This window comes from Rhinopithecus roxellana, chromosome 16 (assembly GCF_007565055.1).
Source record: "Rhinopithecus roxellana isolate Shanxi Qingling chromosome 16, ASM756505v1, whole genome shotgun sequence".
NCBI classification, from domain to species: domain Eukaryota; kingdom Metazoa; phylum Chordata; class Mammalia; order Primates; family Cercopithecidae; genus Rhinopithecus; species Rhinopithecus roxellana.
In genome coordinates this window covers 74,231,631-74,259,364 of record NC_044564.1, presented here as the reverse complement: position 1 = coordinate 74,259,364, position 27,734 = coordinate 74,231,631, and the positions used below count along the sequence as shown (strand labels likewise).

At 36.7% G+C, this 27,734-nt stretch overlaps 1 protein-coding gene across 1 annotated transcript; it reads right to left on the bottom strand.

Moving 5' to 3' along the window:
• Positions 1-8,096: 8,096 nt before the first annotated feature.
• Positions 8,097-16,974, bottom strand: DMRTA1 (DMRT like family A1). Its single transcript, XM_010353386.2, has 2 exons — positions 16,066-16,974; positions 8,097-12,743 (listed from the first exon to the last, which is right to left on the bottom strand). The coding sequence occupies exons 1-2, from the start codon at positions 16,736-16,738 to the stop codon at positions 11,896-11,898; spliced, it is 1,521 nt and encodes a 506-aa protein (XP_010351688.1). The 5' UTR covers positions 16,739-16,974; the 3' UTR covers positions 8,097-11,895.
• Between the last annotated feature and the right edge of the window lie 10,760 nt (positions 16,975-27,734).

Below are 27,734 nucleotides of genomic sequence, written 5' to 3'. Positions count from 1 at the left end.
TTTAATGGTGGCTTCTCAACTTTGCTAATTTTTAAATAATTCCTAAAAATGTTTATAATGGACATAAGTTTTCAAAAAATTTAGTATTCATAGTATTGTTATGATTTATTTCATCTCTACTGAATCTGTTGTTCTACCTCCTATATCACTTATAATATGTATTTATGCCTTCTCTCTTTTCTTGGTGAGTCTTTCTACTGAGATTTTTCTATTTATTAATCTTATCATCGAACAAGTTTTTGCTTTTTTTGACCTGCACCTTTGTAATTTAATTTCTACTTTACTAATTTCTACTTCTCCCTATATAATTCCCTTCTCCTTTCTCAGATTCATTACCTACTCTTATCTAGCTTCTTCAGTTAAATTATTTGATTTCTTAAACTTTTGAAAAGCAATATATTTAAAGCTAAACATTTTCTTTTCTCAATCTCTTAAGCTGCATCACACTGTGTAGTAGTAGTTAATTTGTAACTATCACTCACCTCTAAGCGAGAGGTGACAACATGCTAGCAGCCCTCGTTCTCGGTGCTTCCTCGGCCTCGGCGTCCACTCTGCAGCGCTTGAGGAGCCCTTCAGCCCGCCACCGCACTGTAGGAGCCCCTCTCTGGGCTAACCCAGGTCGCTGGAGCCGGCTCCCTCTGCTTGCCGTGAGGTGTAGAGGGAGTGGCGCGGGTGGGAACCCGGGCTGCGCGCTGTGTTCGCAGGTCAGCGAGAGTTCCCGAGTTCCGGGTGGGCGTTGGCTGGCGGCCCCGCACTCAGAGCGGCCTGGTCAGTGAGGTGCTTAGCACCCGGGCCAGCAGCTGCAGAGGGTGCGCTCGGTCCCCCAGCAGTGCCGACCCGCGGGCGCTGCGCTCGAATTCTCTCCGGGCCTCAGCTGCCTCCCCGCGGGGCAGGGCACAGGACCTACAGCCCGCCATGCCTGAGCGTCCCCGCCCCCGCGGTGGGCTCCTGCGTCGCCCCCTGCGCCCCCGCGCCCGGTCCCATCGACCTCCCAGAGGCTGAGGAGTGTGGGTGCACGGCGCGGGACTGACGAGCAGCTCCACCTGCCCCGCGGCGCCTAGTCCCATCGACTGCTCAAGGACTGAGGAGTGTGGGCACAGGACGCGGGACTGACGAGCAGCTCCACCTGCGCCGCGGCGCCGGGTCCCATCAACCGCCCAAGGGCTGAGGAGTGTGGGCAGATGGCCCGGGACTGAGGAGCAGCTCCACCTGCAGCCGTGCTGCGGGATCCTCTAAGTGAAGCCAGCTGGGCTCCTGGGTCTAGTGGGGACCTGGAGAACCTTTATGTCTAGCTAAGGGATTGTAAATACACCAATCTGCACCCTGTGTCTAGCTCAAGGTTTGTAAATACACCAATCAGTACTCTGTATCTAGCTAACCTAGTGGGGACTTGGAGAATTTTTTTGTCTAGCACTCTGTGTCTAGCTAAAGGATTGTAAACACACCAATCAGTTCTCTGTGTCTAGCTCAGGGATTGTAAACGCACCAATCAGCACTCTGTCAAAATGGACCAATCAGCAGGATGTGGGTGGGGTCAGATAAGGGACTAAAAGGCTCCTGGAGCCAGCAGTGGGACTCTTGGGCCCCCTTCCACAGTGTGGAAGCTTTGTTCTTTTGCTCTTTACAATAAATCTTGATGCTGCTTACTGTTTGGATCCAAGCCACCTTTATGAGCTGTAACACACACCGTGAAGGTGTGCAGCTTCACTCCTGCAGCCAGTGAGGCCCTGAACCCACCAGGGAGGACGAACAACTCCAAACGCCCCGCCTTGAAGAGCTGTAACACTCATTGCGAAGGTCTGCAGCTTCACTCCTGAAGTCAGCAAGACTAGGAACCCACCAGAAGGAATAAACTGCGGACGCATCTGAAGGAACAAACTCCGGACACACCATCTTTAAGAACTGTAACACTCACCAAGAGCATCCGCAGCTTCATTCTTGAAGTCAGCGAGACCAAGAACCCACCAATTCTGGACACGTAAATATTCTTCACAATTCTGCATTGAAATTTTACTTTTACTCGTAAGTTACTAAGAGTACTTTCGTTTTACTTTCTTAGCATGTAAAAGGAGGAGGTTAGAGGAAAAAAATGTTATGGTTTTTCTTCAATTATATATCAACTTCTTAATATAATCCTCTTGTGGCCAGAAAGATGGCTGGCCTGTATCATAATTGTTCTTTCAAAATTATCAGACTGCCTGAATGGCATAAAAATGAACAAACTTACAGTCTTTCTCATCTCAGTAAATAAGAATACCATTCAGTCCAGCTGTTTAGAGCAAAACTGTAGAAGCATCTTTGGTATCTTTCTTTGACACCCGAATCCCTAAGCAAATCTTATGATTTCTACATTCAAAATGTATCTTCCATCTTATTACTACCTACCACATCTCCACCTCTTTTTTTTTTTTTTTTTTACAATAATCTTCTAAGCCACTGTCATCTCTTATCTGGTTTGCACAACCTCCAAATATACTTTTTTGCTCCCTTCTTTGCCCCTTTGTTCTCCATAACACGGCTAGAATGATCTTTTAAAATGACGTTTTCCTATGCCAAAAATCTCCTCGACTTTATATGTTGTCTTGAATGAAATTAATGCATAGTCTGTGGGTTGTGTCAATTTCCTAGTTTTGACATTGCACTAAAATTATGCAAGATGTTACTCTTGGAGAAAAATGGGTAAAAGATATATGGAATGTTTCTGTACTGTTTCTTACAATGACAATTAATTTTAAAATTATGCTAAAATAATTGTTTTAAAGCTAGTGAAACCAACAGTAGGTCAGCCTAAAGACATTAGGCATTTACTATTATTGATTCCCTATATTTAATATGTGCCCACGCTTTGATTCAGACTAAGAAAAAATACTGCTTCATAAAGCTGTACAATTGAAAAACTATGAAATTTATAACATTTTATATGCTTGACTTTGTTCTGTCAACTTGGCTAAGACTGGAAACAAAATTTCCCAGAATTTTCTTCCCTATATGTTTCAATTTGAGTTGGCCCAAAGAGGAACTTTACAAGATTTACAAAACAGAAAGGAAACAGAAGTCATTATAGTGAGGAAGTCTTACAATAAAACAAAATGACAGACTCAGAGGTACCCAGCAGGTCTTAACTTGTCCTTTCTCTCTTCCACTAGAAAATTAGCTTATATTTCTAATTGCTGATCTTGCCGACCAAGAGCAGCCCAACTCCCACCAGCAGGTGCTTGGTTGGGGACTCACAGAAGTAGTAGCTACACAGAGAAAACTGCTTTCTATAGACACCTCCAAGGTGCCCTTTCTATAATGCCACTCTGGCAAGATCATGTGCACTAGGTTTTGGAGATTAAAAGTTGGAGTGGATTTATTACATGTTAACTGTTTATTTACTTCTAAATTATATTCCCCAGGAGACCCTCAAAGATGGTACCCCCGTGGTAAGGAAAGCACCATCATCATCAAGGTCCTCTGTTGTGGCTTTTCCCTGTATGCCAGGGATAACTGTGAGACTTGCGGCCAGCAAAATACCATCCCTGAATTCACAAGGGATGATGTGATCCAGGAGTTGTGAAATCCAAGAAGTGGCACTTATATTACAGGTACAAGATGGATATGAATTCTATTTTTTAAAAAAATTGTGCTGAAGCAATTACCAGAATTATGTGACCTGCAGAGATGTTTTGCATTGACTAATCAATAATTATCTTTCTACAAATGAAAGAGGTGGGCAAGTTAATAAAGTCATACTTGATTTGTGTAGGTGGAAAAGCTATAGATCTCATAAAGCTAAGTCTGTATCAAATTATAATGAAAGCAATGACTCCTCAACATACTTCTAGAGTTGAACCTGTTTATGGACTCAGAGTCTCTTTTAGAAAGTGAAGATGGGTACTCTTAAGTACAGACTCTGCTACATGTTCAGTAATTTACATGGTAAATATTTCTCCTAGCTTTCTCCAAAAGAACCTAAACCAATTTACCAAGAGACTATACATTAAGAAAATAAAAATAACCCACTTTTTAGAATTTACTGAACAATAACTATTCTCTAGAAACCTAAACTGCCACTGTGGTCCACCATGCTGGATAGGTCTAAAAGAGGAGGGTAAGGTCTAATCATCAATGACATTTTGGTTCAAGTCCATCTCACAGTGAGTCTAATGGGTTCCCAAATCTATCCTACATTTATTTCCTCATTTCTGGAAAGCATCTTTGGAAGATACATATTCAAAAACTGGCAGAATTTCCACATTGGATCTCTGACCTATGGATTGAGGACTATTACAATTGGAAATGTCAAATAGAGTCTTGAGAACTTCTCTCCCTCCCAAAGCAGTGAAACAAAAGCAATAACACTTTCCTAGAGGGACTACCAAAGTTTGTGCCACAAAGGTGGAAGGGGTCCTAATACATTCCCATTCAAATCATCTGTTTGGCCTGTGGAGAAGGCAGATGGATCTTGTAGAATGACATAAACTTAATTAGGTAATAATTATAACTGCAGCTCTATTTCCAGATGTAGTTGCTTTATTGGAACAAATCAACACAGCCTCTCTTTTTTTGTAGTTTTAGGCTACTGATGTCGTAAATACTTTTTCTGTTTACTTGTTAGTAAGAACCACCAGAAGCAGCAATACACTGAGCATTCCTTAAGACTATATCAGCTGTGCAGCCCTCTGCTACAATGTAGTCCATCAGGAACTTGTTTGCTTCTCCACTTTATGGGACATCAAGCAAGCCTACTACATAGATATCATTCTGATTGAACCCAATAAGCAGAAAGTAGAAAATACTTTAGATATCTTGTCCAGACATATGCATGCCAGAGGCTGGAAGAATAAACCCTATAAACATTCACAAGCATGTAATATCTGTGAAATTTGTAGGAATTAGGGCCTGGTGCATATTGAAACATATCAGATGGAAAACATGTTTCTGTATCTGACACCTGCTACCTCTAAGAGGTGGAGCTCTGTATTTTGGTTGAAATAAATACCTGGTTTGTGCATCTTACTTCAAGCCATTTACCAAATAATCCATAAGCTCTCAGTTTTGAGTCAGGCCCAGATTACAAGGTGATTCTGCAACAGAGCTAGACTGCCATTCAACCTCTCCTGCCACATGGGCCGTATAACCCAGCAAATCCAACAGGGCTTGAGGTGTCTATGGCAGTTAGAGATCCTAAGGAAAACCTTTGACAGATCCCTATAGGTAATTCACACTATACCCCTCTCGGACTTTGGAGAAGAGTTTTGTTTTCTCGCAGGAAATTACTCTCCTTTTGAGAAACAGCTTCCTCCTTGTTATAGGTTCCCACCAGAGTCCTGACACTTAGTATTGGCCATCAAATAATCACGTGACCATAGTATTCATATTAACAAAGTGTTGTCTGACTCACCAAGTGTTACGTAGCAGTACTTCATCAAGTGGAAACAATAGATAAATTTTCCTCCAAAGGTTTTGAAGTCACAAATAAGTTGCATGGAAAGTGGCTTAGATTCCCATGGCTTCTATTCCTGCCACACTGCCTCCTCTCTCTTATGTGGAATTGTCTATTACAGCAGAATGAGGAAGAACAATTTTATCCTTGTTCACAGATGGTTCTGCACTATTCTGGCACTATCTAAATTGGACAGCTGAGGCATTACAGGTGTGGCCTTGAAGTATAGTGGTGAAGAAAATTTTTCCAATGGGAAGAACTTAAAGCTATCACCCTGATTGTTCATATTGCCTGACAGGAGATACGGATAGAGGTACATATCTGGAATCAGTCATGAGGAGTGACTAACAGTTTGGCTGCATGGTAAGCAAGTTAGAAGAAACAAGATTGGAAAATCAGTAACAAGGTCTAGAGAAGAAGTATACAGAAAGACTTCTCTAAATGGGCACAAAATATGAAGATATTTTTGTCTTACATAAATGCTCACCAAAGAGCAACTTCCCAAGAGGAAGATCTTAAAAATCTTATGCACAAGATTACCCATTGTTTTATTCCCATAATTGCCCAGTTGGCTCATGAAGAGAATGATCATGGAAGCAGAGATGGAGCCTATGCATGGGCTCAGCAACATGGACTTTCATTCATTAAGGCCAATTTGGATAGAGCCACTGCTGGCTACCCAAACTGCCAAGAGCAAAGATCTACACTGAGTCCCTGAAATGGCACCATTCCCTGGAGGAACCAGCTGGCCACCTGGTGGCAGGTTGATTACATTGGATCACTTCCATCATTGAAGGAGTACCTCTTGGTTCTCACCGAGGGGAAAAAAAAAAAAAAAACACTTATGCCAGATATGGTTTTGCCTTTCCCACTCCTAATGTTTCTACTAAAACCACCAGCTGTGGGTTTACACAATGCCTTATTCACCTTTATAGTATTCCATATGACATTACTTCTGACAAAGAAACCCATTTTATAGCAAATGAAGTGCGATGTTGGGCTCATGCTCATGCATTTTACTGGTATCCTCATGTTCCCTTCATCCTGAAACAGCTGGTCTAATAAAATTATGGAATGGTCTTTGGAAGACTCAGTTATGGCACCAGCTGGTGAAAGCACTTTATGGGGCTGCAATAATGTCTTTCTGGATGTAAGATATTCTTTGAATCAGCTATAAATATGTAGCGATGTTTCTCCTATACCCAGGATTCATGAGTCTGGGAATCCCAAGGTAGATATGAGAATGACTCCTTTCACGTTAATCCTAATTATCCACTGGTAATATTTTTGTTTCCATTTTCTACAAATTTTGACCTTTCACGTTCAAAGATCTTACTTCCCAAAGAAGAAATTCATGACAGAATACAACATTGTACTGGAATTCACAACTACCATTGGCTATTTGGGGCACCTCAGACATTGAAACAACAGGAAAGAGGCAGAGGTAGAATTCCCAGTATTCAGAAGATCCTCTAGAGCATCCCTTAGACTTTCAACATTTTGTGGTAAAAGTTCATGAAAAGCTACAACAACCTAATAGAGCCAGGGCTATAATGGTACAGATGCTTCATGAACCAGGATTTGGGTCACTCTATCAAGTAAGGAACCACAATTAACAGACACTTTCAGGGAGCAGAGAAAATATTAATTGTGTGGTGGAAGAAGGAAGTTATAAATACCATCTGTGATCTTATGACCAGTTATGATCCCATGGCTGATCATGAGGGCTCTAGTAGATAAAAATATGTATTTATGTATTTATTGCTTCAAAGTGTATTTGTATGTGTGTGAGTTTCCCCTTTCCCCAATTCCCTAGTCTAACAAAAGATTTATTAATAGTGGTTACCTATATCTCAGGATTAAAGCTATAGGATATTCAAAGGAGCATTTGACTGAGTAAAACAGAAATGAGCATACCACAGATAGGTAAGTCACTTTGTGTGTTCCCTTTTGGGGAGTGGGCTAGTGTGTTTTTGTTGTACAAAAGATAGTTGTATCAACTTCAGGTAAAAGAATGATTTTGTTTTTGTTCTTATTTGGAAGTAAATATGGTTAACATATGAGACTATGAAAGCTGTGTTGACAAGGAGTACACTGTACTAGACTACACTGTCAGTTTGGTTGACATTTCTCAGAATTCCCTTTCCTGTATTGTTCAAAGTGAGACTGGCCCCCCAAGAAAGGAATTATGGTGAGATTTTTAAGGCAGAAGTGAAACACAAGTCATTAAGTTTAGATACCCAGTGATTTCCAGGCTGTCTTCACTTTTCCTTACTCCACATCCAGCTTGTCTTCCTGCTTGCTGACCTCACTGACCCACGGTGGCACAGGTTCACCATGAGGTGTTTTCTCACGGACCAACAGAGCTAGAACCTACACAGAGGCATTGGTTTCCCATAGCCTCCCTTCAGAACCCCTGGCTGGGAACCATTTGAGTGATTGGACATGCTGAACTTCACAGAGCTTCAGTTCCTGCTTGTCAACCCACACAGTGCTTCAAGCAGATGAGTGAATCTTTCTCTTATCTGCCAATTTCCCTCTTCCAGACATTCATTTTCAGGCTCCTCCTTTGTTTATGGTAGTTTAAATTTCTATAACTTCCTTATTTCCACATGTTACATGGACTTGTTTTCCTGACAACCCTAATAATTGTAGCATAAACACAAACTATGATTTTGCTGTTTATTTTCTTCAGGTAGCCCTGAAAATAATCCAAATAACATATACAATAATATGTTACAAAAGTGTGGCTCTCCTATGAAATGAACAACCAAACAGGAAGTCTGGAACTAAGCCTGTACGATGCTTTGATGATGGCTGTCCTTTGGGCTCCACATCCACTGAGTGGATTAAATGCAATTACAGTACTCTTTGTTGACAGACTGCCACCAGGGGGCAAAGATAATATCTTAATACAAAGTGATAACAGTGAGACTTATTTATTTAGCATCCAGTATATAAGCATTACTGTACTCTGCCATTTATTTAAGCTTTTATCTCCATGAATCTTGCAAGTTAAATAATATCATCCTTGTTTTGCTGAGAAAAAATAAATGTCCAAAGAGTATAAGTAACCTGTCCAAGTCACATAGATAAATCCATTCTAGGTTTCCTCAATTCCAAAACAAATGCTTCTTCTAGAGAGACATATTGGTATTTACCTTACAGGAAATGTACTAATGTTTGTCTTCAGTGCTCTTCCATATCCTTTTTAAACCGCACTCATGCCTATATACCTTACACTAACCTCTAACAGTTTTATTCCCTTGTAAGTCATGCACTGTGTTCTATGTGTTTCTTTTCTGCCTACTTTCAGGAGGCTATCACATAGGCAAAATTCTGTTGAGCAAAACTGCCCTGTGTTTTATTGACAAATAATCGTAGAGTGTTTTCATTTTCATGGTCTTAGAATTGAAATTCCATTACTTATTTATTTAACAAATACTTTCCATGTTTCCGATGAGCTAGAAAATGGTTCAGTCCCAATATTAAAGCAGTAATGAAAAATCCCATCAATCAGGTCTCTGATTGATATTTTCTACGTGCATTTTTCAATGAGTACAAGATGCTTTATCATACAAGGCAGCCATTGCACTCTTGAACTCATTCCTTATGTTCTTCTGAATACTCTATGAAATGTTTACCTCTTAGGCCCTCTATATGATACAGAATAAAGTCAATTCATTTTTGTCATATGCTAGCTCTTAAAGCATTTACCCTCTCTTCCTTCCCACCACTAATTAGTGGCTTAGGAGTTCAGGCTTCAAGCAGCATCCATGGATGTGAATATCAAGATTACAAAGAACTCATGGATATACCAACATTGTCAAATAATACCAACACTGGTTGATTGGTGGTTTTTGTACACACGACAATATAGACTGTGAGCAACTTGAGGCAAAGTCTTGTATCTTAATCACTTTATCTCTTGTGTCTAACACAGTACATGTCACAAATAGGTTATTATTAGAAATTATTAAATAGGTGTTGAATGAATAAATTATTAAGCTAATACTTGCTTTCTTTTATTTATTTCAGTCAGTGGAAACCTAGCATTTGAGAACCTATGATATATCAGCCACTGTTCAAGGCCGTGAATGAATAAAACAGACATGAATCCTTCCTCAGACCTTGGAGTCTGAAATTGCTGAAGTGAGTACAGTAATTCCACTCCAGGTGACTCATACTAATAACCTTAGGGAGAAAAAACCCTACTGCTGAGCCTCAATTTCCTCATATACTATTGAGTTGTTAGACAAATGACCAATTTGATAAGATTAAGTCCTTAAATCATTATAAAGGGTATGAAATGTGTAAGGCATCATATAAATTAAGTTTTATGATTACAAAACTATTTTATAAATTTGAATACTGCCCAGAATTGATGTTCTTCCAAGGTCAAAAGCAATTCAGTTTCTCAGATACAAGCACATCATTATAAAACCACATACATCATGCAGTAACTCTAGGATTATTATTTAAAACCATATCTCTGTTGTATAATGTAACTTCCTTTAGAGCACAATATTTTACATTCAGTATCCTCTATAGGATCTAGCACTTTTCAGAAAAAATAGCATTCAATAAGTGGTTTAACACAACAGAAACAACTGAAGAATCGCCAAGGAATCTAACCTGAATACCATTTAGGAGATTCAAGAACCCAGTGAAATTGTATGCGAAACTGTGTGTCTGTAGGCCATTTTGTGGAGTTCTTCAGTTTTATCAGAGTCTCAAAGAGATCTATTATATATAAGCGTTTCTTACTCAGTATATATTAATTGAATTTCAACTACTTGCTAGACATTGTTCTATGGCTTAGGCTTAGAATATAAAACTTTTTTTATAATAAATGAATATTGAGTACATCAAAATTTTTCAAGATCTGCTTTCTTAAATTCACACCATTAAAATTAATGCATGACCTATTAAACACATTTACATCCTAAATCATCATCAGATACTCTAAAGTAACTTAATATCACATTTGCTGGCAAAATATTCCTTGGAAATACATTCTTATTGGCTTCATGAAAAAAGCCTCCATGATAATATAACCTGTGGGGGTTTAATGTATGTCTACATAGACTTATATATCTGCATATAGATACACACATACGTATATACATATAATTTTAAAAATCCTTAATGAGTCATGCTGCTCAAATAGTTTAAACAATCTCTAATTCATCAACTATCTTTTACCGCTGCTGGGTTTCCATTTATTCCTAACAATAACAATGAAGCTACTGTCCTTCAAACAAAATGATGACGTATAAAGAAAATGTCCTAGAAATTGTTTTCTAAGCAGTTTCCTCAGGGACTTTCCACTGACTGAAATAAATAGTTTTCAAATGCGCCAGATGGAGGACAAAAATTATTTTTAAAATTGCAAGAATACCTCTGAAACTTCATGGCAGTTTTTCCCCTTTGGAAATCTTGTATCTCTCCTCAGTGATTAAGAATCAACTATCTCCAGTCAATAAATATTTATTTGAGCAGCTATTTTAGTTTTCTGAATAAAATTATTCTTTCTTTTGAGAATGGTTGCCATATATTCTTGTCCCAAACTTATAAGAAAAGGATATTTCCCCAGATACAGACATAAGCACACTTAAAGACTGAAACTCATCCACAGTAGATGTGCACTTTACAGTATGAAAATTTTAATGTAGCATAATCCAAAATGACTATTTGAAAAAAAAAAATGGTTAGTTTATTCTCTGGAAACAATGTTTCTAATTCATATATTCTACAGAGCTCAGTTGCAATTGGCGATAGTGGCCAGGAGATGGCGCAGTCTCATTTCCTAAGATTTACTTCATAGACTAATCCACAGTGTTAACTTAAAAAAACGTTTTTTAATGGCACTTGTTTTCACTAATGGAAGCTAAGATTGAAAAATAAAACACTCAGAAACTATAAATTCAAATTGCTCAAATGTTTTATTTATTACGAATCACCTATCTGCAAATAAAATACTTTAAAAATACTTTGAAATACTTTTTTCTTTCCTGTGAACAAGGAACAGAAGAAACAGTTTTGAAGTAGTAATTATTTAAAATTGCCTTAATTGTTCAATTCTTCCTTTTGTTTTATATTATGCTGGATTGCTTTACACTTACAAATGTATTTTATCACAAAAAAATCCACTTTTCAATAAAATAAAAAGGATAGTTTTAATAAAAATTTTTACAAATGATAATTTAGGGAGAAAATTCGTTAAACTAAATATTTCCTTATATAATGTTCAAATTTACTTCTTTCACTTGATAAATGCTAATGAAGAGTTCTCAGATCTAAGACCTATTATATTGCTTGAGAAAAAAAAAAACTAGCATTTTAAGACCTCATAATCCACTCACATACTTATTGAAGTATATTAATGGATGTGTGTGTATGTGTGTGCACGTGCATGTACTACATGCTTCTGGAAAAACTCCAGAAAGGGAGAATGGGCATATACATTACAGATTGTCCTGATTTGGTCTGAAGTACAGTCTGCCACAAGTTATTGAGTCTTTACTGGAAAGGTAGGAAGAATCTCTAATCATCCCTGAAAAGGTATAATCCAAAGCTGGCCGAAAAGGCAAGGTGGGTACCAACCCAGGTGTTAGGTAGGGTGACATAAAACCAGATAACCCTCTTCCTGCAGAAGAATATGCCACCCTTAATGGACTGATACCTACTCTAGGATTTAAGCTGTAGAGATCTGAATCACCTCCATGAGAAACAGAAGTAGTTTGAAGAGGAGAGAAAGCTGATTTATTACCTAGAGTTCCAAAACCAATTCCAGCAAGACTAAAACTTGAAGCTCTCTGAAAGGCTGTGTTTTCCAGTTCTTCTGAGTTTGCTAGGTTCCTGTTGTCTGGCTTGTGTTCTCTGCCATTTAAAATCTGTTCAATAGCTTGGACCACATCCCCTTTGCAGAATTGTAGAATGCCTTCTAGCCGGCTGCGCCTGTAGTTTGGGAAAATCTTAGTAAGGATATCAAGAGGATCTCTTGGTCTTGAGGACACTGTAGGAAGGCTTGCCTTGGTCGCAGTCAAGTCTTTGACCCATTCACTTTCATTTCCTGATTCCAGATCAGAGGATGATAAGGACCTGGGACTCTCTTCACCTCCTGATTGCTCTCCAGGATGAGGAGAGAGGACACTATCATGCTTGTTGGAATATTCTAAAATAGATGACCCGATACTTTGTTTCCCAACGACACCATTAGACCTAGGAGATGATCCCAGGTAAAGCTGATGGGATTTGGAGATCGGTTCTTCTTGTCCATTCTGGCATGACTCACATTTACTCTCTTTTTGTTCTGGAGAAGAGGGGAAAAAAACAATCAAATATAGGGAAAACTTCCCAGAACATAGTACTGCTCACTTAAAAATAATGCCAGATAATATAATTCATTCACTCCTAATAATTAGTAATATTTATATACTCAAAGACATTTTAATGAATAAATCAAATTTAAAAGATTATTCAGAAATGCAGGTGCTGGAATAGTCAAAAAGATACTATTATATCATTTCAGAATACAAAGATATGCAATATTAAAATGCAGTTATATTTAGGAATCAGAAGATGACAGTGCATTGTTACCCCAAATTGTTTGCATAACACCAATGTGGCATGCTGTCTGTTCTATCTTGGTTGTGTGGGATCTTCCTAAATGTCACCTAAGTTTTGTTGTTATCTAAGTGATATTTTTTCAAAATGACACTATGGAAAAAAAACTAAATAAAATGAACAGGGAATAAAAGGAATAATCTTAGTTTGAAAATGAATATTCTATTTAATCACTAATGCTAAATTTTAACAATTGGTTTTTTTATCTCATATTTCAGGTTAAAATTAATTTACTTGAATAATGTAAAAAAACAAAATTGTTCATTTCATTTCAAATTTAAACCAATAAGTACTATTGCTATGTCAATCCCAAATCATACTAGAGCTCGCATATTTCATTTTGAGAAATAATACAGATGGTGTTTTTCATAATCCTCTATGAAACATGTACTTTCTTTTTGAATCCTTAAGAAATATCAGTTACAGACTTTAAAAGCAAATTGTTTGTAAAAGAAAATTATAAACTGTCCTATTGCAATCTATATGAATCCTCAAATTGTCTTTTAAAAACAACATATTAGGCATTTGCTTTAAATCACAACCCTCCTCCAATGTTAGGGGCAATGTTCTAAAAGTACTTTTACACAAAGTTCTGGTTTTTCTATCTCAACATGTTGAGCACATTAATCAAACAAGAATATTTTAACACCCTTTACTAGGTTAACACCAGAAAAATTAAAATAGCCGTATTTACTATATAACTTTTACTTTGGTTTACATTTTCTATTATCCTAGAGATATATAGGTAAGAGTAAACTGCTAAGTGGAGTGTGCAGAGTAATTCTGTCCAACTTTCTTTTTCTACCAAGTTTATGAATGTAACAAAACAAATATTGCCTAAGGCAGTGATTTGTAAATATGATTTGCAATACTTTCATGTTCTCTCCAATTTTCTTAAGAAGCACTCAGTTCTAAATTCTAAAGAAATAGCTATAGTTTATTTTAAAATTAAAGTGTATACAATTTAGCGTTTTGAAGTTCAAAATGCTGTTCCCATAAGCATATGATGAAAAAAAGAATGTCACTACTGCAAAAATTACACTCTATAGTATTTTCAACTTCAAATAACACAGTAATACTTTTCTAATGAAATTTGCCAAGTGGAAATAGATTAGCATTAGTCCTCCATTCCACTTTACTTGTAAATATGAATGAGCATGCCCCTCAACATGTCAATTATCAACATTTCATCTCTATAGCAAGTTATGCATGAAATCATAAAATAATGTCCTTATATTTTACTCATCGTACAATATATGTAGTGAAACACCAATTTACATAAGATTATTTAGAAAATACGGTGTCTTTAAAATATAATACCATTTACTTCAACTCTCTGTCTTCTTAAGTCCTACAGCTTGCTGTACTTCTATTGCATTTATCATTGTATATTAAGCCTTGCATTGTAGTTTTTGGATACATATAGTCTGCCTTCTTTTGAATATAAGGTTCTTTTGTGTAGGAAAAGCTTGTTCACTTCTAAATCACAGTTAGTCTTTGTCCAATGAATGAGTAAATTAAATAGACTATTTTACCACAGTTCATGGCTATTGTGTAAGAGGAGCAGTCAATTTAGAAAGCTATTGAAGTAACCTTTCAATGTTAGCTTGCTTTTTATGGGGGAGGGGGCATCATCTGAGGCAAACAACAAAATAAAATAATTAGCTCTATGAAACAGAACACTTTGGTACCAACTAGAAATCACATAAATCAGTGTCTCGCAGGGAGCTGTCAGCCATTTCACTATCGGTGTAGTTTCAGGAATTTTCACTTTTACTTCTCTTTCACGTCACTTTTACTTAATAACTTTGCTCTTTAGCACCCTTGATCTTTCATGAGAATTGTATAAACTCTGTTTTACCTACTCAATTAGAATATATACAAAAAGTTGACACATGTAAACACAAAATTCACTCTGAATTGAATGCCTCATGTCAATTCACAGACCAGTATTTTTCAAATGTACTGTGTGAGTAGAACTTCAGGCAGCCATTGAGCGAAAAATCTGTTGAGACATGCAATTTTCACAATTCAAGGAAGGTTTGTAATTAATAGTTTACTGTATAGCTATCATACAATTTCATATAATACAACTTTATAAGTTTTGTACAAGTTTTGGACTTATTTTTTTAAAAAAAGAAAACATCACAGTGATATTTCCACTGCTTAGTAGGCCCTGTGGAGGGCTATGAAGTTCACTAAAATATATCTCCTAACGCAGGAAATGAAGGCAACTGACTTGCAGTCAAAAAATAAGAGAAAAATAATGAAAACTCCTTGGATAAAAAACCTCTAACATTGAACTTTGAAATTCTTACTTATGGTTTTACAAATTACATTTTACAAAAACAATTCAGAGTGAAGGAAGAAAGAAAGATGACAGTTTGGTATATTTCAGTCTCTTCCCCACATCAAGCTTGCAACAAATGTTTGCCCCAACATGTATTAAAGAACTGCATCCCCAACTATCAGAGTTCCCACGCAAAATCAGCTCTGGTTTTACAGCTGAAAACAGTCCAGATCAGGGAGGATCACCTGGGCCTAGGGAGGTTGAGGCTGCAGTGAGCCATAATGGCGCCACTGCACTCCAGCCTGGGCAACAGAGTGAGACCCTATCTCAAAAGAGTACAGAGCACACTCAAACACAGCACCTCTCACTCAGCTTTTTGCTCAATGCCTGCTTGAAGTTCTATCCACACAGTGAAAAGTCAAATCAACTTTCGCGCAAATAACTCGACTCCTAGGGTGAATTGCTCATTTGTTACCACCCATGCTTCACTTTTTCATTATCTTATCACCTGAGGGAAGGAACAGTAAACTCCTCCAAAGTGAAGGCGATGTGTCTCTCACACTTATTAATGTCCATATTGCTGAGCAGTTCCCCAGAACTTAAAGTGCTTCTTTTAAACAACTATTCCTGCCCGCCTAAGGACGCGCCGGCCTGTTTCAGAGTTTCTTTCCAGAACAACCATTTCCTTGAGCAAAGAACAAATGAAAGATCAACTCACCTTGTTTTTCCTCAGGATAATCTTGCTGGAAAACCTCGAAAGTGGGGGTCGTGGAACCAATGGCCTGTCTCAAGGCACCCTGTCCCAGCGCAGCCCCCGCCGCAGGGCCGCCCGCGGACTGTGGATTCTCGGCTCTGCCGCCGCCCCCGGATGCCCGACACCCGGGGGACCCGGAGAGCCCCGAGCACAGGAGCCTCTGTAGCCCCCGGGCTTCGCTCTCCTCCTGCGCCTGCTGCCTGCGCAGCGCCACCTGGGCGGCCATGACGCGCTGGCGCTCGGCGATCAGGGTGCACTTGGCACACGCGCAGTCCCGCCAGCGACAGAAGCGCTTGTGGCCCTTGAGCGCTGACACCACTCCATGGTTGCGACAGCGGGCGCACTTGGGCGTCCGCGGGTAGCCGCAGCCCACCGCGCCCACCCCCCTCTCCAGCCCAGGAGGCGGCGGGCAGCCTCCGCTTCCTGAGGTGGCGGCGGCTGCGGCGGCAGCGGCCGCGGCCGCTGCTCGCAGAAAAAGGCTGGGCGGCCGCAGGAACGCTGGGGGAACCTGCATCCCGGATGGTACCGGCAACGCCGGGGATGGGGGCGGAGGGGCAGCCGCCACCACCAGCCCAGGGGCCAGGTGGGGTCGGCCGCTACCGCCTCGGTCTCTGCTGCCACAGTGTGACTGCTCCATTCCCGAGAAGTTTCTGGCCGGCAGTCGCAAGTGGAAAGTGCTCTGACCGCAGCTAACCCTGCTGGGAGGCTGGGGAAGCCGGGGCAGGACGCGCCGTGGTACTACTGAGCCCCACCCGCGCACGAACAAAAGTTTTGCACTCTTTCCACTCGGAGGGAGTTGGGACGACCGCGTCCCAGAGCTGGAGAAGCTGAGAGGTGCAGCTGTCCCGTGAGCCTGGCAGAGTCCCGGGGCGCTAAGTTAATGCCCCTGTGCCTCCAGCCAAGGAGAGGTTGGAGAGGCTACCCCGCCCACCCAGGCTCCCGGCCAAGCGCGGAAGCCAGGGGAGGGCCCCGGACAGGGAGTGGGGACCTTCTGGGAGGAGGGCGGCGGGGAATCCGTCCGATGAGCTGCAAATGTCTCCTCCCCCCAAAAAAGCCCGTTTCGCCCACTTTCTTCCCCAGGAGTTCTCGACGTCTATTTTTGTAAACTAGCCTTTGCAGCCTCCCCTTTTTTACTGCCCTTTTAAAATTAAGCAGAGTTTGAATTTCTCCTTTTCCCACTTCCACGCTTCTCCTAAGAAAGTATGAAGATTTGGATTTTGAGTTCTCCTTTCGTGTTCCCAGATGAAGTCATGTCTGCAGCAGCTTGGCCAATGTTAGTGGGAGCCCAGCTTGATAGACTACAAATTTGTTACCCACCAGAAAGATGCCTTATTTTAAATGGGTCTTAGGACAGCATCAAAACAATGGATAAATAATTAAGGGAATTAATTCACATCCAGATTCTTTTCATGCATTCTATTTATTTACACATGCAAATTTGGATTCTGTGTATTATATTTTAAAATGCTGCTGCTTTAAAAAAGTTATAAAACTCTTCTCTGCACCTACTTATAGGCAGTAATTGTGTTAAAGCTGGTTCAAAAATATTTATGTCTATTGTAAAGTATTGGAGAAAGTCGTTTAGATCATTATTTAAATATACTGTCATAAATTCTTCACATATGAATTTAATGCCTTTAATTATAAGAAAAGATCACAAGACGTTTAAATCAAAAGAGCCTCTGAGATAGAAAATTCATGAATGTTTATTCTTAATGGAAGGTAGCGTCAGCACTCTGCCAGCTCTTCAAGATCCAACCGCCTTGGATAGGTTATTCATTTTCTATCCCTAAGATAGCAAGTAATAACGATATTTTTACCATTCCACCTGTTCACATTCAGAGCAGACATTGCTGATCTACCTGGCCTTTCTCCTACCAACCTACTCAACACCATCACCACCACTACCATCCTGTCATTCAAACATCCTATCGTAGAGGTTTTCCACCCCTCCTAAGAACTGGAACTACCTAGGGAACTTTTAAAAGAGATGGACACTCCAATCTACATCATGTATTCTGAGTCTTTTCATCTGTGTCTTAAACTCTGAAGGTAATAATTACATACAATGTTTAGAACTACCACTCAAGGAATTCATAACCTCTGGGTGCTCTGTGATACCCAAACTTTCTCACAACTCTTTATCTTTACTCAAGCTACTCCTGCCTAAAATGTACTGATGCCCTAACTGTGGACTCACATCCATCCTAGGGGAGATGAGTTTTTAGTTCTACATGGATCATTAAAATACAATGAATTACCTAATGAGAAAGCAGTTTTCTTTTCTATTCTTTTTAGGAGCTTCTGGTTACATAATGGGAATGGTCAGCTTAATGCAAGTATGTCTTTTAAATTTTTAAAATACCTTTTAATTGTATTTTTCAATAATAATAAAGAGCAGCAAGTAAAATGTTTACCTAGAATTTAGCGATATTTTTCTGTTTTTATTTGATTTTTAAAGTTATCTTATAATTATATATATTGGTTTTCATCCAAGAAAGTAAACATCATCTTTATATAAATGTATTTAAGTTAAATACTTGTCAATTTAAATGAAGAATTATGCAGATAATTTCATACATGGCAAAAGAAATTGAGGTCTGGAAAACATTGTCTTGGTGGTTTTGGAGTCAAAAAGTATTGCTCTCAAATTCTGGCTCCACTTTTAGTAAGTTACTTTATCTAACTCTGATCCTCAATTTTCTCATTTGTAAAATGAGAATAATCGTATGATTACTTAAGGATTAAACGAGATAACATACCTAAATCATAATGCATATAATGAGATATATATTTTACTGTTCCTAACACCTAGGTTCTTGACATGTATTACTTTTATTAATAGAAGGGTTTTAAAATAAATATTAATATTTAAGAATGATATTTCAAATGCTAAATGAGAATTTTATTATATTTTAGAAGAACTTCGTTGCCTTAAGTGAACTCAAAAACCACAGACTTGTTATATATTTGGGCAAATATAGAAGAAAGGTATCCAAAATTATTGGTCAACCAAAATTAGATTAGTATTAAAAATGTAACCATTTTCATAGTAAGTATCCCATCTTGGACTTTGTGTGATTGGCGTAAGAGGTGACAGTGCTTTGAGGAGAAAAGTTATTGGCCAGGAAATCAAGAGAGATGGGTTCAAATAAGCGGTGTATCTGACAGAAGGTAAGGGCACTTCCAATGACCAGATTTGTGGTGTTGAAAAGTAACTCTATCTTTTTGGTCTCGGTTACTCAATTGCAAAATGAAACAGTTGGGTTAAATAATTTCTAAGATTATTTAAACTTTAATAATTTATGACTTTTTAATACAGAATGTCTAATACAAGATCACTGTGTTTCTAATATACTAGCAATAGAAAATCTGAAATGAAATGAAAAAAATTGTTTTACCCTAATTCTGAAGTAGCTCTCTATTACTATAAGACAAAATAGATTTCAGAGTAAATAATATTACTAGGAATAATATTTACTTCATGAAAATATCATAATTCTAAATACACCTAATAACAGTACCTAATACCTAATGCACCTAATACCTAATGCACCTAATAACAGTACCTAATACCTAATACCTAATACCTAATGCACCTAATAACAGTACCTCAAAATACAAGAAGCAAAAACAACTGTAAAAAGAAATAGATATAGCCACAATTATAGTCAGATTTCAACATCTTCTTTCAATAATTGATAGTATAGGCAGAAAATCAGTAAAGATATATACAATTTGAACCACACTGTCAACAGATAGACCCAATGAGATATATACAGCACTCAACAACTACAGAATGCTTGTCTTTTTGAAGTGCATATGGAACATTTACCAATCAAACATATTCTGGACTATAAAAGCAAGGCTGAATAAAAGGATTCAAGTTGTACAGAGTATGCTTTTTGACCACAATGAAATTGAATCAGAAATCAATTAAAGAAATAAATCAAAAAAAGTCCTAAAATGTGTGGAAATTAATAACACATTTTAAAATAACCCATATTAAAAGGATAAGTATAAAGGAAAATAATATATAAACTGAGTAAAAATGAAAATACAACATATCGAAATTTGTGGGATGCAGTTAAAACTGTACTTTGGGGAGTCATTTACATCACTAAACACCTATATTAGTAATAAGAAATCTCAAATCAAGGACTTCCGTTTCCAACTTGGGAAACTAGAAGTCGAGCATTAAATTCAACCAAAATAAGTCGCAAAGGGGAAATAATTAAAAACTGAAGAGAAAGTAATGAAACAGAACACAGGAAAATAATTAAAAATAAAATGTAGCCAAAAATTGTTTCTTTGAAAAGATCAATAAAACTGATCTCTAAACTAATCAAGAAATGTAAGGAATAAAACAGGTGAAAGAACTACAGATTATACAGAAAATAAAAGAGAAATATTATAGACAACTTTATGCTATTAAATTCAATAACTTAGATAAAACAAACCAATTCATTAAAAAAACACAGTTGCTCAAGAAGAAATACATAACCTGAAGCCCTTTATCCAATAAATTGACATAGCTTAAAACATTCTGACAAAGAAAACTCAAGAATCAGATGTCTGCACTAGTGAATTTTACCAGATATTTAAGGGAGAAATACTACCAATTATACACAACCTCCTGGAAAACATTTCTTAAATCATGGAATATTTACTAGTTCTTCCTAGTTAACGCTAACATTACCCTGAAAACAAAATAAGACTAACATCACATTTTTTATAAAAGCTACAAATATCCCTCATCTATTTATGATTAAAAAAAAAAAAAACTCCCAGCAAACTAAGAATAGAAAGGACTTCCTCAACCTACCTAACCCATGTATTTAAAAAATAGAACAAACAGCACGTTTAATGGTGAATGACTAAAAGCTTTCTTCCTAAGATCAGAAACAATACAAGGATGTTCACTCTGACCACTTTAATTCAACAATATACTAGAAATTCTGTCTAATGCAATCAGGCAAGATAAATTAGTTAGACATTCAAATTGGAAAGAATGGTGTAAAGCTCTTCATTTGCAGGTGACATCTATTTATAAAATCCTATGAAAACAGAAAAAAAAAAAGACTGCTAGAACTAAGAAGTAATTTTTGTAAGACTGCAAGATATAAGGTCAGTATAAAAAATCAGCTACATTTCTATAAACTGAAATAAAAATCAGACAATCAAGAAATGAATCTAGTAAACAAACCTATTCACAGTGGCATTCAAAATACAAAATGCTTAGGGATACATCTGATAAAAAGTATGAAACACTGAAAACTAAAAACTTTACTGACAGAAATTAAAGATCTAAACAGATGGAGACATATACCATGTTCATGGGTCAGAAGACTCAACATTTTTGAAATGATAATCTTACCTAAATTGATCTATAAATTGATGCAATCTCAATCAAAATTTCAATTTTTTAAATATACACTGTCAAACTCATTATAAAATTCATATGGAAATGCAAAGACCTATAATGGCCAAAACATCTCTGAAAAAGAATAAAGTTGTAAGGTTAACATTACCTTTTTTCAATAATTATTACAAAGTTATAGAAATTGAAACAATGGAAAATTGGTATAAGGATAGAAATATCAACCATTGTGGTAGAAGAGTTTAGAAAGAGAACCACACATAAATATACAGCTCATTCTAGACAAAAGTGGAAAGACAACTTAGTGAAGAAAGGATAATTTTTCCCAAAAAATTTTGCTATAACAATTGGATTTCTATATGCAAAACAAAACTAAATTTAAAAAAACTTTGATCCATACCTCACACCACATAAAAATTGGCTCAAAATGTTTTATAGACGTAAATATAAGTAACAAAACCATAAAACATAGAACACTTTTGGCCGGGCGCGGTGGCTCAAGCCTGTAATCCCAGCACTTTGGGAGGCCGAGACGGGCAGATCACGAGGTCAGGAGATCGAGACCACCCTGGCTGACACGGTGAAACCCCGTCTCTACTAAAAAATACAAAAAAACTAGCCGGGCGAGGTGGCGGGCGCCTATAGTCCCAGCTACTCGGGAGGCTGAGACAGGAGAATGGCGTGAACCTGGGAGGCGGAGCTTGCAGTGAGCCGAGATCGCGCCACTGCACTCCAGCCTGGGCGACAGAGCGAGACTCCATCTCAAAAATAAAAAAAATTTTTTAAATTTTAAAAATTAAAGAAAAAACATAGAACACTTTTGTGACATTGGGTTATGCAGAGTTTTCTTAGATACAACAGTATCTAAGTAACATATAAAAGTATGATCCATACTTTTGGAGTATATAAAAGAACAACTAATAAATTGTGCTTCATTAAAATTAAATATTTTTCTTCTTCAAAAGACACTGTTAAGAGAATTAAAAGTCATGCCATAGACAACACATATATCTGACAAAGAACTTATATACAGAATATGTAAAGAACATTCAAAACTTGATAGGAAAAGCAGTCCTTTCAGTGGGCAAAATATTTGGATAAACATGTCATCAGGGAAGATATATGGATAGAAAATAAGCACAAGAAAATATTCTACACACTATTAGTAATGAGGGAAATGCACATTAAACCAAACATGAAATACTACCATATACATATCACAATGACTACAATTGAAAAGATTGATCATACCAAGTATTGACAAGGACATGAAGCAGCTGGGACTTTTGTACATTGCTGGTAGAAATGTAAAATAGTACAACCACCTTGGAAAATAGATTTAAGAGTTTCTTAAAAATTTAAACATCATCTACCATATGATCCAACCATTACATTCCTAGTTATTTATGCAAAAGAAACATTCAAATGTCCATACAAAGACACTGACTCTTTAAAGTAGCTTTATTTGTACAGCTGCAAATTGGAAAACACCAATCATCAACAGATGAATAGATTAACAAACTGTGATGTATCTATATTATAGAAAACCTTGAGAAGATGAACATGAACCTAGTCAGAAAGAAAGTATACCTGTGTTATATAATTGAGTGTGAAAAACAGAATATATCATAAGAAATTAGCCAAGAAGGCAACTGACAGAAGACTGAAAAGAAAAAAGATCATAGAATATCCTCAGCTAAACTATTGGTAAAAGAAAGGTAAAATGTATATGCAGTTTTGGAGGGAATTTTGAATTGCAATTCTCTTTTCCTGGGATTCTTTAATGCATTTGAGCATTATCATGGATGGGAGACCACAGTCTGCTGGATGACAGGAATTTCAGCCCTTGGACTGTAGGTCAATAAATGGCTAGGCACCTCAGGTCTGAGCAGAAATGGGCCTCCTCTGGGATATTATTCTTTCCTGGAGTATTGTTGGGAAAGGAATGGACATGTTTGGTGATATATATAATTGTTCAAGAAATGTCACTCCAAGAACAAATTCCTACCAGTAAATACATCCTCTTGGGGATACCATGAGGCTGGGGAGAGATAATTCATTACACCAAAGCTACAGCTAACCACAGTATTGTGGCTCTTAGGAAATAAGACTTCCTGGGAAGACATAATATCTGATTGCTTGCTCCGGGATGGCTGGAAACCAGTTGGAGGCTATAGACACTGTCCCCTGACTTTTAGGGGGATACAAATTGTGAAACAGAATAGAATGTGTTCTGTTTTGTTGCTTTATAAGCTCTTTCACACAAGTTGAAGATGCTCACTTGGAATCATAAATAACTAAGAAATACACAAATGGAGATGTACCCTTTCTTATATGTTCTTTTCTAAATTCCTAGTACATAGTAAATGCGCAATATGTCTCTGCAAATAAAGAGTGGATGTCACAGGACTTACTTTTAAGTTGGTTGAATAGGCACTAATATTACATTACTTTGCCTTTATGTTCTAAAAACGTTTGAGAAGTAATTTCCAGCTCACTAAAAAGTATTATTTTGCTGTTTTTTAACCTTGAGTTTTATATAAGTTGGAGTGTAATTTATTTTTAAAGTATGATTTATTGTTTACTTTATTTTACAACTTTCATTAATGTTAAATAAAAGTATTTTATGTTTTTCTCATAGGAAAAATCTTATAAAACTCTACAGTTCATGCCAATGAATGCATTTCAGTATTTTTCAAAATGTTTAGATCCAAACACATATAGTTGCTTATGAATATGATGGACTAATGTGTTAGTGTATTTACTTCTACATTTTTTCTTCATATAAAAAGTTATGGTAATATTGTTTACATAGAATACATCTAACTTAATTTTGTGACACAAAGATTTCTCATTGTAACAGATTTTGCAAATGTCAACTTTAATAGCTATCTAATTTTCCATTATTTCGTCATAGGGTGATTACTTAATTCTTCTAGTTTTAGACATTCATAGTTTCATTTTCTCCCAGTTTTAAATAAGGAGATGAACATATGAGCATAAAGCACTTTCTGTATTTCAGAGTAACTCCTTAGAATAAATCGCTATAAATACAAGTATTGAATTAAATGTTGTAAATATTTTTAAAGCTTTTGGTTACGTTCTTGGCTTTTTTTTTCTAACGAGGCTGTATGAATTTGAATTCTAATATACAGCTCATTTCATCATTGTCCCATGTATTTTTTCTTTTTCCCTTAAGTGGCAGTGTTTTTTCTTAGTAGGAAACCAATTCTGCCTTCTAAAATAACAGTGATAACCCAAAATTCCATAAGGAAAATAATTCTACAACACCTCAGTTCATAGAAAGATAATCACCATTTTGAAAATTTCTGGTTAAGTATGACTGGGGGGAATTGAAGCAAAGCATAGCAAAAGATCCAATCATGGTAACATACCCTGCCCAATCCTTCTTTGAGTACATTGTGAACGTGATGATTTAAACAGTTCTTTATAAAGAAGGGTTGTTGATTTAAAGACTATAACAAGAAACCTTGGTGCCATTGTGGTTAATTGTATATCTACATGTTCAAAAGCTATGCTCTTTATTTAGCTTCTTTGCCCTAATGGGACTAAGTCTACCATGTAAATAGGGCTCAGAACTTATGAAACTCTTGTTTTTCTGTTTTGTTTTGTTTTTTGTTGTTGTTGTTTTTTTAACTCATAGGATATTTAAAGTAAATTCATGCTTAGGGATTGAGATAATCATTATGATTTGTCTTCCACTGAGTAGAACCCACCAATCATCTATATGTGAAAACATTTCCTCATAATTCAGTCCTTAAATAGACAGTAATACAGTTTCATTCAGAAACTATGTGAAAGCTCTTTATGTTGCTGTTGAAAGTTATAGCAGAATAAATAAGCACATATTAAACATTAAAGCATGCTAGTAAGAGTTTAATTAAACATTGCATTCTAGGTGAATTAAGAAGAAAAACTATAGACAAACAAAAACTTCTCTCATAAAATGTTACCATCCTAAATAATCTGTATATGACAAACATCTCTTTCTAATTATTATAGCTACTTTTTAAGAGCTGCTTATTATGTTTCATGCACTGTGGTTGGGGCTTTAGATACATTATGTCATTTAATCTTGACAGTCACCTTATTGAAGCCAATTACATTATCCTAATTTTACAGATAAGAAAACAGATTTTCAGAGGACAAATCCTCGAGGTAGTCTAATATTAAAACTCTTACTAAACTCCTGATTCTCCCCAGAAATCAGGGCAACTACCTCTGTAATACAGAATCACAAAGAAATCTGTCAGGTAGAGTTCTTCATAGTAGAGTTATGCAGAAAAGGCACTTATTGGCTGACTCATTAGCAACCGAAAAATGCATCTATTCTTTCAGTTAACAACAGTCTCAATTTAAAAAGAATGTATGAAGTTTTAAAAAAGATTTAAACACTTCAAAACTCCATACTTTACTTGTCTCATCTCAGCAAACTTTAATGATAGCATTCTTATTCCACTTTTCTCTTTCTTCCCCACACTTCCCCTGTAGATAGAAGTAAAACAGAAATGAAACTTCTTGTTCATACTTTTACCACTGGAAATTTGAAGCATGTTTTCCCTTTACTCTCAAGAGTAACCAAATTCAGATTAGATACCTTTTACTCCTTTCAAAACCTGATATTGAATTCACTGGTAGTTTTTCCCTCTCAAGGTCATTGTGGTGAGACCGTGCCGTTAGGCATTAGAAAAATACTTAAAGGCTTTCATAAAATAAATAATTGCAAAAAAGAAGTTCATAAATGCCCATTTTGGAAACCAGATTGGTTAGCTTAAAACAAAAGAAGCATTTTAATATGTTAGGTCCTACTATATTCCACTGATTGAACACACACAAGATATACAAATCAATTCCTTAAATATCTGCAATCCCTATCTCTTCAGAAGGAATTGCTATAGGAACTGTAAAAATAATTTTCCTCATTTTTGTTGTAAAATAGGATGAAACTGACTTTCAAGGTATTATACATTTCTATCATTTGTTTTTATCTTTTGCCCTGCCAGAGTTTGTCTTCTGGAGCTTTTCTTAGAAGTGTCCCAATTAAAAATCCGTGTGAGCAAAAAATGGCTTTCATTCACAACAAGGATTCTAAATAAGAGGTAAATTTGGTAAACCAGTTCCTTCCTGGCTCCTTGCCATTCACTTCTTTTGGTTTTGAAATTCATTTCTTTGTGAGCATAAGGTGGTTGTTATGAGGTGTTGTCAAGCCTCTGACAGGGTTATTGTGCATGGTAGAAGGTGGTAGTTTTTGATCAATGTCTTCAAAGTCAAAGCTTGGAAAATAATAGCTGCACATCAAAACCCAGTGCCATAATGCAGTTAACATTGGACTCTTTCAGGTGGCCCCAGGGAATGATTTAATTCTCATGTTGAGCTTTACCATAATTAGTCACTTATAATGGTGTAGTAAGATTTATGTGAAGACACATAACTTGAACTCCATTATCAAATGAGAATCAGAAAAACCATTACCAATAAATAAATAAATAAGCCTATTTGTTGATGTTTCTCCTCCCAATATTTTTATGAAACCCTAATTGATTGCATTTCTACTCTTAAAAAATCCTTTATTGGTTCAATATCTTTACATTTTAATTATGCCTAATTCCTTAGGCTATTCATGCAATTATTTCATGATACCCTAATAAATAAAGTCACTGACCCAAACTTTCTTGTTGCACCTTTTTCTATATTCTTAGCACTTTTCCAAAAAGTCTTAAACATTTACAAATGCTTTAAAATTAGGATTTTTTTATGTTGTTTGTTTAGCTTTTTCCTCTAGAACATAAGGTTATTGGTAGTTTCTAAGAAGATAAAGCCATTTCATTCATATATTCATGCAAATAGTACAACTGGCATTTATATCGTATATATTAACATACCACATTTTTATATATATATATATATATAATTTCTTAAAGGAACTATAAAATCCCACGTGAAAATTACACAATATAACATTAAATAAATTCATACTTAAAAGTTAAATGTGCCATATGTTTCTCTAATACTGAGACACAATGGGGTGCATTAAGAAACTCATTAAGTCAATGAAAATGGCAGCTGAGGTGTATCGAGATATCTATTCACTTCACTTTTGAGACAGAAAAAACGAAAAATAGTGGCCACATTCCATTTCTTCTCAGGTCTGCACTAATCATGTTAGCAAAGGGTCAGTGCAATGCAAGATGAGAATGTATATTTCTTCTCAGCATCTACTTTGATAAACTTC

Coding starts and splice junctions, on each gene's coding strand:
- DMRTA1 (XM_010353386.2), bottom strand. CDS start 16,738: ATGGAGCAGTCACACTGTGGCAGCAGAGACCGAGGCGGTAGCGGCCGA. Junction 12,744..16,065: donor TTATCCTGAGGAAAAACAAG/GTGAGTTGATCT, acceptor CCTCTTCTCCAG/AACAAAAAGAGAGTAAATGT.